The sequence below is a fragment of the Heptranchias perlo genome, chromosome 4, assembly GCF_035084215.1.
Source record: "Heptranchias perlo isolate sHepPer1 chromosome 4, sHepPer1.hap1, whole genome shotgun sequence".
Classification (NCBI taxonomy): domain Eukaryota; kingdom Metazoa; phylum Chordata; class Chondrichthyes; order Hexanchiformes; family Hexanchidae; genus Heptranchias; species Heptranchias perlo.
Window position 1 is genome coordinate 28,293,336 of NC_090328.1, and position 14,358 is coordinate 28,307,693.

Below are 14,358 nucleotides of genomic sequence, written 5' to 3' on the forward strand. Positions count from 1 at the left end.
CATACGGACATACGAAAGCTAGAGGGGAAAAGATCAGGTGGTCCATTGAGCCTACCCCATACAGTCATGATTTACAACACCCACCATCCGCCACCAGGATCTCTTGGGAGAGGCAAAAAACCCAAAGCCAGATTAAGGAGAAAAAAAGTCTTTAAAAAAATCTGGAAAATTCCTTTTTGGGTGATCAAAACTAATCCAGAAGAACACATTGACCACAATTTAAATTATTTATTATTCCACCTACCTTTTGTATACCATCGTCTCTGCCCCAGACAGAAACTGGTCCAGCCCTCTTTTGAAGGTATGCAACGAATCCACACGAGCGGATAGTTTGTTCCATAGGTCTACTGTCCTCTAGGATAGGAAGAAACTTCTGACATCTAACCTCATTCGATCCTTATGCAATTTAAATGTATCTAATTGAAATAAGCTGATCTATATGAACACAATCTCATCTCTCCATTATTTTAAACACCTCTATCAGATCCAACCGCTGTTTACACTTCTCTAAAGTTAATAGCTTTTTAAGCCTATCTGGGTAACTAAGGTATTTTAAGCTGGGTATCATTCTTGTGGCCCTCCTCTGAACCTTTATCAGTTCCTCCATAACACCCAGCAAGTGGTTTAAACAAATTTCACTCATATTTTAAAAAGCTAACAATCTCACATTGTGACAGTGAAATATTTGTTTTTACAATACGACGTAAGACTACTTCCCACATGAGAGAAATTGGAATTGGATTATCAGAGGCACTTATGCAACATACACATGGAACAGTCTTTCGAATCTACGTTCTGGTGTGTGACAATACAGCAAACACAGTGGCGCTTACAAAAGCTACCAAGAAGCTACTAGTAGGCACACATCACCCTCGCTTGAGCCTCGTTAAGTGTGTGCTGTTTCATGTGTCCCTCGTCCGATATCTAACTTGCCAACTCAGCAATGTTGTGAAGTGCAGGATGCCTAAAAGGAGCAACTGGGCTTGTGTCCCTTGACAATGTGCATTCCCTATGTGGTGAGTTAATAGAACAGAGAGTGTTGAGGAATTTTCTCGGAGGAGGAGGGATTGAAAGACCAGTCTGTTACATTAATACCTGTGCCCTTATGGTAGAGATCAAGCAGCCCAGGCCAAGCTGTGGGAGCCAGTTGCTTTCATTTCCTCTTAATTGGGAAATGGTGTGCAATGCAGGAAAATCTAAAAACATAGAGAAAGATATATATGCACAGCTTGTAAAATATCTGACCCCGAAAATGACATTATCCTTATTTATACCATATGTATTGTTTTAAATGCAGGTCTGATGGAGCAGAAAATTACAGACCATTCAGTCCTGCAGCAAAATAACTAAACTAGGGTGGTTTTGTCATTTGCTCCTTGGACTGCATCACAAAGGCAAGTCTTGGGGATTAATCTAAAGCTAAATTAAACTGTTAGATATTCCCTAATACTTCAGTCTTTTCTGGGCTTCATACCAATCCCTGGTGATAGTGATGTTTTTTTCTCCAGTTCAACAAGGTCACTAAGAAAATCTGATGGGTTGAATTGACAATATTCCACCACTAATGAGTGATATTAGTGCTTTTTAATGACTGCCTACTATTGTATGAAGGTTACAGCTAAATGCCGCTACTTTTCAACCTTCATGCCAAATGGGAATTAAAGGGGTATACTGTAGCAATTTAAACATATTGTCAGCATTTGTGTAATTTGAGTTGCTTTTCTGATAAATTAGGTACTGCCCACATGATTTGTATAATGAAATGTTCCTCGATAAGCGGCTGAGTATTACGGAGTACAGTTTTCCAAATTTCGCACTAGGAGGTAATTGCAAAGAATACTGGCATAGCCTGAAAAATCAGAACTTCCATGCAACACTTCAACTAAAATTCTGTTCTAAGATTCGGATAGCATAAAGTTGATGTTGGACAATAATTGAGAGTACCAGTACTATTCCTTGACTAAATAAGTCCTTGGACAATTTTTAAAAAAATTCTTATTTGTTCTTGCCATTGTCGTCCTCATCTCAAGTTTGCATTCATTACCCATCACTTAGTTGCCCTGAGAATCTCTCTCTTTCTCCTTGAACCACTGTAGTCCTTGTAGTGATGGTGCTCCCACAATGGCATTAAGTGTGGATTTGCAGGATATTGACCAAGTAACAATGAAGGAACGGCGATGTATGTCCAAGTCAGGATGTTGTGTGACTTAGAAGGGGAACCTGGAGGTGTTCCCATGACATTACTGCCCATCCTCCTTGGTGGTAGAGATTGTAGGTGAGGGGATTGCTGTCAAAGTAACATTGGTGAGTTGATACAGTGTATTTATAAAGATCATATATACTGCAGCCAAAGTGTGCTAGTTATGGAGGAAGTGAATATTGAGTTCAGGGGGACCAATGAAGCGAACTGCTCGGTCCTGGATGGTGTCTTGAGCCTCTTGACTGATGCAGCTGCACCCATCTAAGCAACCGGTGAGTATTCCATCACACTCATGACTTGAGTGTTGTAGGTGGTGGAAAGGCTGAGGGATTAAAAAGTAAGCCACTTATCACAGAGTATTCTGTCTCTGCCCTGCTGGTGCAGTCAAGCTACTGGTCAATTGTGACCCCTGAGATGCTGATGGTGGTGCCTTTGAAGGTAAATGGGGAGAAGACTGGCCCGCCTTTTGTTGCAGCTGCTTATTACCTGGCACTTAAATGCCATTTGTTAGCTTAAGTCTGGTTGTTATCCAGATGCTTCTGTAGACTGGTAGAGACTGCTTCATTATCAGAAGAGTTGTGAATGGAGCTGAACACTACAGAATCATCAGCAAACAGCCCCACTCCAGGACTTATGATGGAAGGAAAGTCTTTGATGAGGCAGCTTGAAGATGGTTCGGCTGAGGACGCTTCCCAAAGGAACTCCTGCAGTGATGTCTTCGGACTGTGATGAATAGTCTCTGAAAATACAACCATTTTCCATCACAATAAAAATTTTGTACAGTTTTGAGTCTGCATACAGACAAGAATATTGTAAACAATTTTACAACACCAAGTTATAGTCCAACGATTTTTATTTGAAATCTACAAGCTTTCGGAGGCTTCCTCCTTCCTCAGGTAATTCCACAGTCACAATTACCTGAGGAAGGAGGAAGCCTCCGAAAGCTTGTAGATTTCAAATAAAAATCGTTGGACTATAACTTGGTGTTGTAAAATTGTTTACAATTGTCAACCCCAGTCCATCACCGGCATCTCCACATCAAGACAAGAATATGGCATGTTAATCAAGTATATGCCTCCTTCCACAGCCTATCATCACTTCCAACATCAAATGAAAAGAGCTCATGGATTTCTTAGTATTTAAGATTCAGATATCATCTATGCAATTGCCACAGACACCATCAGTATCTACTTTTCTCCTCACTTGCCCCTGACACACACTCAAACCTCTTAACATGGCCCCAATTTCCTCCCCATTCACTCTGCAGGTCTTTAACTTTTTATCACGTCCTGACTGGATTTCTTCAACACACTTCTCGTCCGCTTCCTGACCTGCAGCCTCCATAAACGCCGTCTTGTTCAAAACTGCTCCCCCCCCAACCACACCTACACACTCAGCTTTGGCTTGAGATTCTCCCTCTGTTCCCCTCGATCCTTTCTCTGTCCAACTACTGACCACTGAATTGTGCTTTCTGTCCCCATGCTTGCTGAATAGGCAAATGGTCATTGGCTCCCTTTGTTCTGGCACTGCCCCTCTCCCTTTCAATCTTCCATCACTTCTCAAAAATCTCACCCGTTACCTATCTGTCCTCTACAATTATCACCCCATCTCTACCCTTCCTAACCGTTCCAAAGTCCTTGAACACGGTTCAAATCCGTTTAAATCAGGTTTCCACTTTGATCACAGCAAAGTTACCGACGATATCTTGTATGACTGTAACCGCAGGTTATAATCCCTCTTTGTCCCCCTTGATCTCTCTGCGGCATTGGACACAGTCAACCACGTCATCCTCCTCCTCCCTTTCTCCTCCGTGCTCCAGCCCTTTAGTGTTTCCATTGTTAACTGTCCCAATACAGGCGGTGTATCTCCAGCAATGGTTTCTCTTCCTCCCCCACATTGTGACCTTCAGAGTTCCCCAGGAAATGATCCTCTTCCTCTACATGCTGTTTTTTGCGATGTCATCTGTAAGCTGACCTCATCCAGTTCTACCTCTCAACCACCTCTGTGGTGTTTGACTGCATGTATGACATGAGATTGTGCCATAGTTTCCTTAAATTAAACATCAGGAAGAGCAAAGCCCCCACCAAAAATTCTACTCCTTTGTCACTAATTCTATCCCCCTTCTTGGCTGCTCACTCGGGCTGAGCCAGCTGGTTTGCAATCTCTGTGTTCTGTTCATCCAGAGCTGAGTTTCATATCCCATGTCCTATCATCAATACCACCTTTGTAGCATCACCCTCTCCTGCCCCTACCTCACCCTCCTCTGAATCATAGAATCATAGAAAGTTTACAGCATGGAAGGAGGCCATTCAGCCCATGGAGTCCGTGCCGGCTGTGTGCAAGAGCAATCCAGCTGGTCCTCTGGTCTTCTGACTCTAGCCTGCTATGCATCTTTACTCCTCCTCCACGTTTGGTGGCAGAGCCTTCCACTGTCCCCGCTTTATTTTCTCTGTGTTGCTTCTTAAATCTTTTTTCCTTTTCTCTGTCTTTAAAAGCCTCCTTAAAATCCCATCTTTGACCAAGCCTTAAGTCTTTTTCAACTGTCCTGTGACGGCTCAGCTCGTGCTCCTTTCTTCCTGTGTGAAGTGCCCAGGGATGTTTTTCTATGTTGAAGACACTACATTAATGAAAGTTGTTTGTTTGTGCCTGATTTATTGTCACCTGATTCAAGTCTATGAGCATGTTATCTCCCAGATCGACCCATCTTTTCCACAATTCCCTATCTGGAGCACGGAAAGAGCCCTAACCAAAATCACGAACTACATTTTTGTCGCACATTAACCCTCCCCATCTTTCTCAATCTCCCTGTAGCCTGTGACAGTTTGACCACACCATCCTCCTCCAATTCATCACCCTTTGTCTAGCTTGATGGGTGGCTTGCCCTCACTTGGTTACACTCTTAGCTGTCCAATCTTAGCTACAGCTTCTCTATCAATAGATTCTCCTCACCTTGATCCCCTCTTCTTCATCTCCATGTTGGCCCTGGCAACATCATCCGCTAACATTGGACACTGACACTTTGACGCTGACATCTTCACCACCCCTCTCTGCTCCTCCACTGCCTCTGTGTTGTCGTGCTGCATGCCTGACATCCAGCTTTCGATGTGTTGCAGTTTCCCCCCAACTAAATATTGGGAAGACCAAAGCCATTGTTTTCCATCCCTGTCATAAACTCTTAGCAACTCCATCCCACTTCCCAGCCGCTGTCAGAATGTTAACAACTTCAGCATTCCATTTGACCCCGAGCTAACCACCTGACCCCAGATCCTCTCCATCACAAAGATGACTGACTTCTACTTCTCATGTCACCCACCTCCAGACTTGATTATTCCAATGACTCCTCATCTCCCTCTCTTTAAGTACCCCCTCTGTTAAAACCCACCTCTTCAACTGAGATTTTGGTCAGTGCTCCTAATGTTTCGTTCTTTGGCTTGACATCCATTTTTTTCCTTGCTCCTTCGTGAAGCTTCTTGTGACATTTTTCTACATTAAAAGTGATTTTATAAATGCAAGTTGTTGTATTTTCATGCTAATTTCTTGATGTCCCAACATGTGTTGACCAAGATTTTTTTTTGCTGTAGCTATATTACACATCTTGTTTAATTTTAAATGGCTTGTCATACCCAATTGATGCAGGATATGTAGTATAACCGTGCCAAGCTCTTAGTCATTGTTTCCACAGTTAGGCGAACACTTACAAGAGGTAGCGTAGTACTATTGTGCTGCACATCACCTGTGGTATAGGTGCAAGAGGTGCAAGGCAAGCTGATGAAACCTTTTAAGTTTCAAGTGATAGAAAATAGCTGATTATCCCAGCAACTCTTTTAGCTGGAGAAATTACACTGCCTTAACTGAACAATTGTAAACAATTTTACAACACCAAGTTATAGTCCAGCAATTTTATTTTAAATTCACAAGCTTTCGGAGGCTACCTCCTTCCTCAGGTGAACGATGTGGAAAATGTCATCCACATCGTTCACCTGAGGAAGGAGGTAGCCTCCGAAAGCTTGTGAATTTAAAATAAAATTGCTGGACTATAACTTGGTGTTGTAAAATTGTTTACAATTGTCAACCCCAGTCCATCACCGGCATCTCCACATCTTAACTGAACAAAGCTAATGTGCAAGTGCAGGCTTTGCTTTCCTGAGTAGGAATTGGTATTTTACTCTCTGCTATTTGCTTGCTCTAGTTCAAAAACTGACGTGGCATTCAGATATCAACAGTCCACTTAGCAATGACATAACAAAAATCAAGGAGGTGAAAAAGGCCTTTTTGCCGATCTAAGCTCATCCCTTGAACACCTTCGCATCAACTGCATATTGATTTTTCCCTAATGTTTTTGTCCCTGATTAAATAACTAGAAAATATGCAGTTTTAGGGTTTGCTATACGTAGTTTGGAAATGAATCCGGGCAATAAATGTCATGTTTTTTGCAGTTGCATTTCACCTGCTCAAGCAGGTGTGTGAAGGGTCAACAGCAGCACTGGAGGTCTTATAATGCTGGTAAATTGGTCACTGATTTTATTGAAGCCTGGTTTTATGTTCAAAAATTGTTTGCTTTAAAGGTTACTTTTCATTCCACAGAATATGTTGTTGCAGAAAGTGTAGTCGTTATTAAGAAACTACTCCAGACACAGCCATCACAGCACAGTGAAATCATCAAACATATGGCCAAGCTTCTAGACAATATTGCAGTAAGTATAAATTAAACAGTAACCGTCAAAGGAAAACTGATGTGCCCATTTTTAACTGTTAAGAATGCTAAAAAGAGTTTCATGTATTTTACTACTGGTCGTCTATTATAATGTATTACCCCACTTGTGCACCTTTGGTTATGTGACATATCATCTGAAATGCTTTCTTGGTCGTAAACTCAACAGATTTCAATGTGTTGCAACATATGCTACTAATTCGGATATATGCTACATCCTGGTGTTGCCAATGCTTGTGATTTTATTCATGATTTATTGATTTTTGTCTTAATGCGTGTGATTCATGGGGGTGGAAGGGAGAGCGAATCTCCTCACCTCTCTTTCCTCTCATCCTAGTTATTCATATGCTTTAGAACAGTAGTGCAAAATCAATAAATTATAAACAATTACAACCATTGGCAATTCTGCATTCCATTTTTGTGTTCTTTATAGTGCTCCAATATCAAACAACATTGATGTATATGACTAACTGAAGAGTGGACACAATACCTCCCAAGAACCAGAGGCAAATGAGTTTTGTTGGTCCGCAGGAATGGGATAAATTGTATATGCAAGCTGATAATTGAAAATTCTGCTTCTATCATAATTGTGCTGAAATATGAAGGAAATTATCCATACATTTTTACAGTAGCTTCTGTAACATTAGGATGGCTTAATAGCTGTTGTCTTAACGGAAAACAGTTTTGTATCTGTCTAAGTAACATTAATTTCAAACCTTCTTCAAAATCCCATTAGTGGGGTTTTAAATTTAGAAATTTATAGACAGTTCCAATTCAGTATTTATAGGTAGCCTTCTGCTGGTTTATATTTTTATCACTAACTTTTTGTTGCTCAGTTTTTATGCCTCTAATATTTAATTGATGTTATCAGATGGCCTTTACCAATACTGCAGGGAAAGTGGCATCCTCCAAGTTACCTCTTTCCAATTTAAAAAAAACTATATATTTACAGTGCAGATAAGTGGACACTTGGTCTGACTTGGTATGCTATAAAAATACTTATTAAAATATACTAATATTTTAATTATACTGTTTCAGTACAATGAATCAAAGACAAGTAGAATGAGAGTTCTTGCGTGTTCCTAGTCTAAGCCATGTCACTGTTAGGCCTCCCTACTGAAGCCACATCTCTCTAGAGAGAGCCCACAAAAAGGGAAGGATGTTGGAACAAAACTTTTTTTCCACCTCAATATAAACCTCCTGTTGACTGGAGTGTAGGAAGATAATCACAGTCCCAATACATGAATAGACTCAAAAATGCATTCAATGCCCTTAAACTCTTCTTCCCCACCCCCCACCCCCCATGTGAATGGCATGCTATTTAGTGATTAAAAACATAAGAAAAGGCCATTTGGATCATCAAAGCTCAACCCTCTACACACTAACTCCCCAATTATTACATCCTTTCACGTTTTGTAATGTCTCAATTGTTTTTGTCTGTACTGTCTTACTTGACAGATTATTTCAAACATTTATCACTTTTATTTAATAGACCAAGTATTTCCCTCATACCAACCTAAAAATTTACCTTTGAGAAATTTTAATTTATGCCTTCACGTCCTATATTTCCAGCTTAGTTCAATATGGTGTGTTTGATTTTACTACACCGTTTATATTTGCGATCTCCCTTAATTCACCCTCTTTGTAGCATCTTGAACTTCTCTAATGTTTCATTGTAGCTCATATTGTTATACTTGAAATCAACACATTGCTCTTTATACTGTTTCCAATACATGTTTGTTATATAGTGATTTGTGAACATGGACATCCAAATCCCTTTACTCCTCCACAGTTCCTAGTCTCTCACCATTAAGAAAATACTTTGGTTTATCTTTTTTGAACCTCACACTTCCCCACATTGCACTCCATCTGCCACAGTTTTGCCCACTCACTTAATCTGTCTATGTCCCTTTGTAACTTCCTGCTCCCATCCACACAATTTATCGTGCCTTCTAACTTAGTGACATCCACAAACTTGGATATACAACTCTCTATTCTTTCATCCAAGTTATTGATATATGGTGAAAAGCTGAGGCCCCAGTACATATCCCTGGGGAGCACCACTTGGCATATCCTGCCAATCAGACAATGCGTTGCTCATTTAAAATTTGTTTATGACATCAGCTTGCTTACAGTCAGGTCGAAGATCAACAGTGCTTAATGACTCCTTTTGGCTATAGCCAGGTGTGACCCTCAAGTTTCTTCTTGGGTTTCCTTTGGTATACTAAGATATGTGCCATCTGGCCCAGGGGCTTTTGATAGCCTTAAGTCCCTTTAACTAATCAAGTACTTCTGGTATGCTGACTTCAAAATCCTCTAGGATGTTGCCGGTGTTTTTCCTTCATGTGATCTGTGGTTCTGCTTAACAAGTTTCCACTTACCTTCGACCCAAGAAAACACATTTTTAAGTCAAAATTTCATAATTAAAACAAATCTGAACAACATTTTGCATTTACCTGGTGCCTTTTACAAACTCAGGGCTTCCCAAAATGCTTTAAGCCTAATGAAGTACTTTTAAATTGTCGTCACCATTGTAGGGGAATCCGGCAGCTAATTTGAGCAGAGCAAGGTACCACAAACAGCAATGAGATAAATGATCAGATAATCTGTTAGTTATGTTGAATGAGGGTTAAATATTGCCCAGGATGTTGGGAGAACTCCCCTGAATCTCTGTCCCACAATTCTCTAATGTATTTAGGGGCAGGATTTTGTTTTGGTTGAAGTCAAAAATTAAGCCAGGTCTCCATCATAGCCACTATATCATAACCTCATATGGTAACTTGTGCCTGGAGCTCATCAACTTTATTTGTAACACTCCTCACATTAATACACATGCATTCCAACACCATGCTAGTCGATTTTGCTTTTTTCCTCCATCTAATTCCTGTTCTTTCCACATTATTCTTGATCGTGTTACTGATTGCCCCTTCTAGTTTTCTATGCACCTTGTCTCTCCTCTCTGCTGCTACGTTTCTTCCCCCCCCACTCCCCCTCCCCCGCCCAAATTAGTTTAAACCCTCCTCAACAGCATTAGTTAACCTTCCGGCGAGGACATTGGTCCCAACCCTGTTGAGGTGCAAACCGTCTGGCTTGCACAGGTCCTTCCTGCCACTGAACTGGTCCCAATGCCCTAGGAATCTGAAGCCTTCCCTCATGCACCACTTCTCCAGCCATGCATTCACCCGCACTAGATTCCCATTTCTGGGCTGCTTGGATCCTCCGTTCGTTTTTTAATCTTGACCCAGGTAATGTGGCACCTGAAGTGTTTATGAAATGAGTTAGTACTGTGGATATCAGTGAGCGGGTGCAGGGCATTCTGCAAGGGGAAGGGGAACAGGCAGAAGTCGTGGTCCATGTTGGAACCAGTGACATAGGTAGAAAAAGGATTGAAGTCCTACAGGCAAAGTTTCAGGAGCTAGGAAAAAGATTCAAGAACAGGACCTCAAAGGTGGTAATCCCTGCATTGCTCCCTGTGCCACATGCAAGTGAGTACAGAGATAAGGTGCATAGAAAACTAGGAGGGGCAAACAGCAACACGATCAAGAATAATGTAGAATGAACAGGAATTAGATGGGGGAGAAAAGCAAAATCGACTAGCACGGTATTGGAATGCAGATGTGTTAATGTGAGGAGTGTTGCAAATAAAGTTGATGAGCTGCAGGCACAAGTTACCAAATGAGGTTGATATAGTGGCTATGGTGGAGACCTGGCTTAAATATGGGCAGGAATGGGAACTCAACATTCCTGGCTACAATGTATTCAGGAGGGATAGGAAATGAAAAAAGCAAGGTGGGCTGGGGGGCGTTGCTGCAGTATTGATCAAGGATAATACAGTTCTAGAGGGCTCAAAGACTGAATTTATTTGGTTAGAGTTCAGGAACAGAAAAGGAGCTGTTATGTTGCTGGCTGTTAACTATAGACCCCCAAGTAGTGAGAAGAAGATAGGAGCAAATCTGTTGGCAAATTTCAGAGAAATATAAAAATAATAGAGCAGTAATAGTAGGGGACTTCAATTACCCTAATGTAGATTGGGGGAAAAGCAGTATAAAAGGCAAGGAGGGTGAAGAATTCCTAAAATGTGTACAGGAGAACTTTATTAATCAGTATGTTTCTAGCCCAATGAGGAAGGAAGTAGTTCTGGAGAATGAAGTAGGGCAAGTTTCAGTGGGAGTACATCTGGGTAATCATGATCATAATATAATTAGGTTTAAAGTAGTTATGGAAAGGGACAAAGAAAAATCAACAGTGAAAATAGCCAAGTGCAAGAGAGCCAATTTCAGTGATTTGAGAAGGGATCTAGCACAGGTGGACTAGAAACAAAGATTGGCCAGGAAAACAGTAAATGAACAATAGCGTGCCTTCAGGGTGGTGATAGTTCGGGTATAAGCTGAACTTATTCCCCTGGGAGGAAAGTTGGGACATCCAAAGCTAGAGCTCCCTGGATGACAAAATAGAGGTTAAAATAAAACAGAAAAAGATGATTTATGACAAATTTTAGGTACAGATTACAGTAGAAAACCAGGCAGAATGCAAAGAGTGCAAGGGGAAGTTGAAAAAGGATATAAGAAGGGCAAAGAGAGTATGAGAAAAGATTAGCAGGAAACATTAAAAAGGAACCCAAGAATCTTTTATAAATGTATAAAAAGTAAAAGGATAGTTAAAGGAATGGCGGGGCCGATTGGGGACAAAAAAGGAAATCATCTTGTGGAGGCAGAGGGCATGAATGAGGTACTCAATGAGTACTTTGCATCTTTCTTCACAAAAGAAGATGATGAAGTTAATGTCGCAGTAGAGGAAGAGAGAGTAGAGATATTGGGTAGGATAAAAATAGAAAGAAAGGAAGTGCTGAATAAGTTAGCCTCACTCAAAGTTAACAAGTCACGTTACCTGGTCCAGATGGGATGCATCCTAGGTTGCTGAGGGAAGCTAGGGTGGAAGTAGCAGAAGCTCTGACCACAATTTTTCAATCCTCCTTGGATATGGGAATAGTGCTGGAGGACTGCAAATGTTATACCCCTGATCAAAAAGGGGGAGAGGGATAAACCTGTTAACTACAGGCCAGTCAGTCTCTCATCAACTACTAGAGATCATTGTCATGGACAAAATTAATTCTCACTTGGGGAAACATGGGGTAATAAGGGACCGCTATAGCACGGATTTGTTAAAAGAAAATTGTGTCCGACTTACCTGATTGACTTTGGTAACTTGAGAGGGTCGATGAAGGTGGTGCAGTAGATGTATATATGGACTTTCAAAAGGCATTTGATAACATGCCACATAATAGACTTATTCAGAAAATAGAAGCACATGGGATTAAAGGGACAGTGGTAACTTGGATACATAATTTGTTGCAGGATAGGAGGCAGAGAGTAGTGATGAACGGATGCTTTTCTGACTGGAGAGAAGTATGCAGTGGGGTCTCCCAGGGGTCAGCTTTTCTTATAAATAAATGATCTGGACTTTGATATGGGAGTACAATTTCGAAGTTTGCAGATGATGCAGAACTTGGCAATATAGTATTTGGTGAGCAGGATAGTAGCAGACTTCAAGAGAACATAGAAAAACTGGTGAAATGGGCAGACACATGGCAGATGCAATTTAATGCAGATAAGTGGAAGTGATGTACTTTGGGAGGAACAGCATGGAGAGGCAGTATAATCTGAATGGTACTATTTTGAGGGGGACGCAAGTTGATAAGGCAGTTAAGAAAGCGTATGGGATACTTGGCTTTGTAAATAGGGGCAATGAATACAAAAAGAAGGAAGTCATGCTAAACCTTTACAAATCACTGGTTAGTCCTCAGCTGTAGTATTGTGTATAATTCTGGGCACCACATTTTAGGAAAGATGTCAAGGCCTTGGAGCGGGTACAGAGGAGGTTTACCAGGATGATACCAGGGATGAGGGACTTCAGTTATGCGGAGAGGTTACAGAAATTGGGATTGTTCTCTTTAGAGCAGAGAAGGTTAAAGGGAGACCTAATAGAGGTATTCAAAATTATGAGGGTTTTTGATAGAGCAAGAGGGCAAAACTGTTTTCTCTGGCAAATGGGTCAGGAACCAGAGGTCACAGATTTAAAATAATTGGCAAAAGCACTGGAGGGGAAATGAGGAGAAATTTATTCACACAAGGGTTGTTAAAATCTGGAATGCGCTACCTGAAAAAATGGTGGAAGCAGATTCCATAGGAACTTTCAAAAAGCAATTGGACATGTACTTGAAGAGGACTAATTTGCAGGGTTATGGGGAAAAAGCTGGGGCATGGGACTAAATTGGACAGCTCTTTCAAAGAGCCAAGCCGAATGGCCGCCTCCTGTGCTGTAAGATTGTATGAATGTTTTTAGGATTTAAGTTCTCATTGCTATAATTGTTAATTTTGTGCATGCATGTCTGGAAACTCATTTTATAAAGGTATTCAATTTCTATTGTTTTAATGTTTCTCTTTTCTCTTCCCATGCATGCACACACCATTGTTACTCGTGTGGCATAGTGGATAGTTGACCTGATTTTGGACCTAATGCCAGTCTAAATTGGTCACTGAGGGTATATGAGAGACATTTCACCATTCTGTTGTGAAAAATATTCTGTGGTTACATTTGTGTGCTGGTTACTTAACACACACTTAGCCAGAATGTTGCATCATTTTCATGACTTATATCAGAGTATTTAAGTAACTATCAGTATTTTCCAAATTGGTTGCTGCAAGTTTAATTTTAAAAAAATGTCCAGTGCTGCACTAATGTTTCCTGAATAGTCTTTATGCCATACAAATTGAGAAATGCTTTTTAAAGCTCATATTTATCATTTACTGGGTTTTAACACTTGTCTGACTCTCTCTCTCTCTCTCTCTCTCTCTCTCTCTCTCTCAAGGTATCCATGGCTCGAGCTAGCATCCTTTGGTTGATAGGTGAATACTGCGAGCACGTGCCAAAGATTGCACCAGACGTTCTGAGGAAAGTGGCGAAGACCTTTACAAATGAAGAGGAGATAGTGAAACTGCAAGTTCTAAATCTGGGAGCTAAACTCTACTTAACAAATCCCAAACAGGTGAGAACGCAACAAAAGGATAGCATTTTTCCCTCCGAGTCATTCAGGGTTTAAGTTTGCCTTTGCATCCTTGATGGTATATTTTAAACTTTGGTATAATTATTGGATCACAGAAACAGGAGTAGGCCATTTAGCCCCTTGAGCTTGTTCCGCCATTCAGTGAGATCATCGCTGATCTGTGACCTAATTCCATAAACCCGCCATAGCCCCATATCCCTTAATACCTTTGGTTAACAAAAAAATCTATTAATCTCAGATTTAAAATTAACAATTGAGCTAGCATCCACTTCCGTTTGCGCAAGAGAGTTCGAAACTTCTACTACCCTTTGCGTGCAGAAGTGTTTCCTAACTTCACTCTTGAAAGTTCTGGCTCTAATTTTTAGGCTATGTCCCCAAGTCCTG

General features: G+C 40.9%; 1 protein-coding gene across 3 annotated transcripts in view; it reads left to right on the plus strand.

Moving 5' to 3' along the window:
* ap3b1a (adaptor related protein complex 3 subunit beta 1a) overlaps positions 1-14,358 on the plus strand; it is a 240,440-nt gene that overhangs the window by 113,296 nt on the left and 112,786 nt on the right. For all 3 annotated transcript variants that reach the window (XM_067982676.1, XM_067982678.1, XM_067982677.1), the window contains exons 14-15: positions 6,785-6,894; positions 13,780-13,956. In XM_067982676.1, the coding sequence (XP_067838777.1) occupies positions 6,785-6,894; positions 13,780-13,956 (287 nt within the window). The remainder of the gene's footprint in view (positions 1-6,784; positions 6,895-13,779; positions 13,957-14,358) is intronic.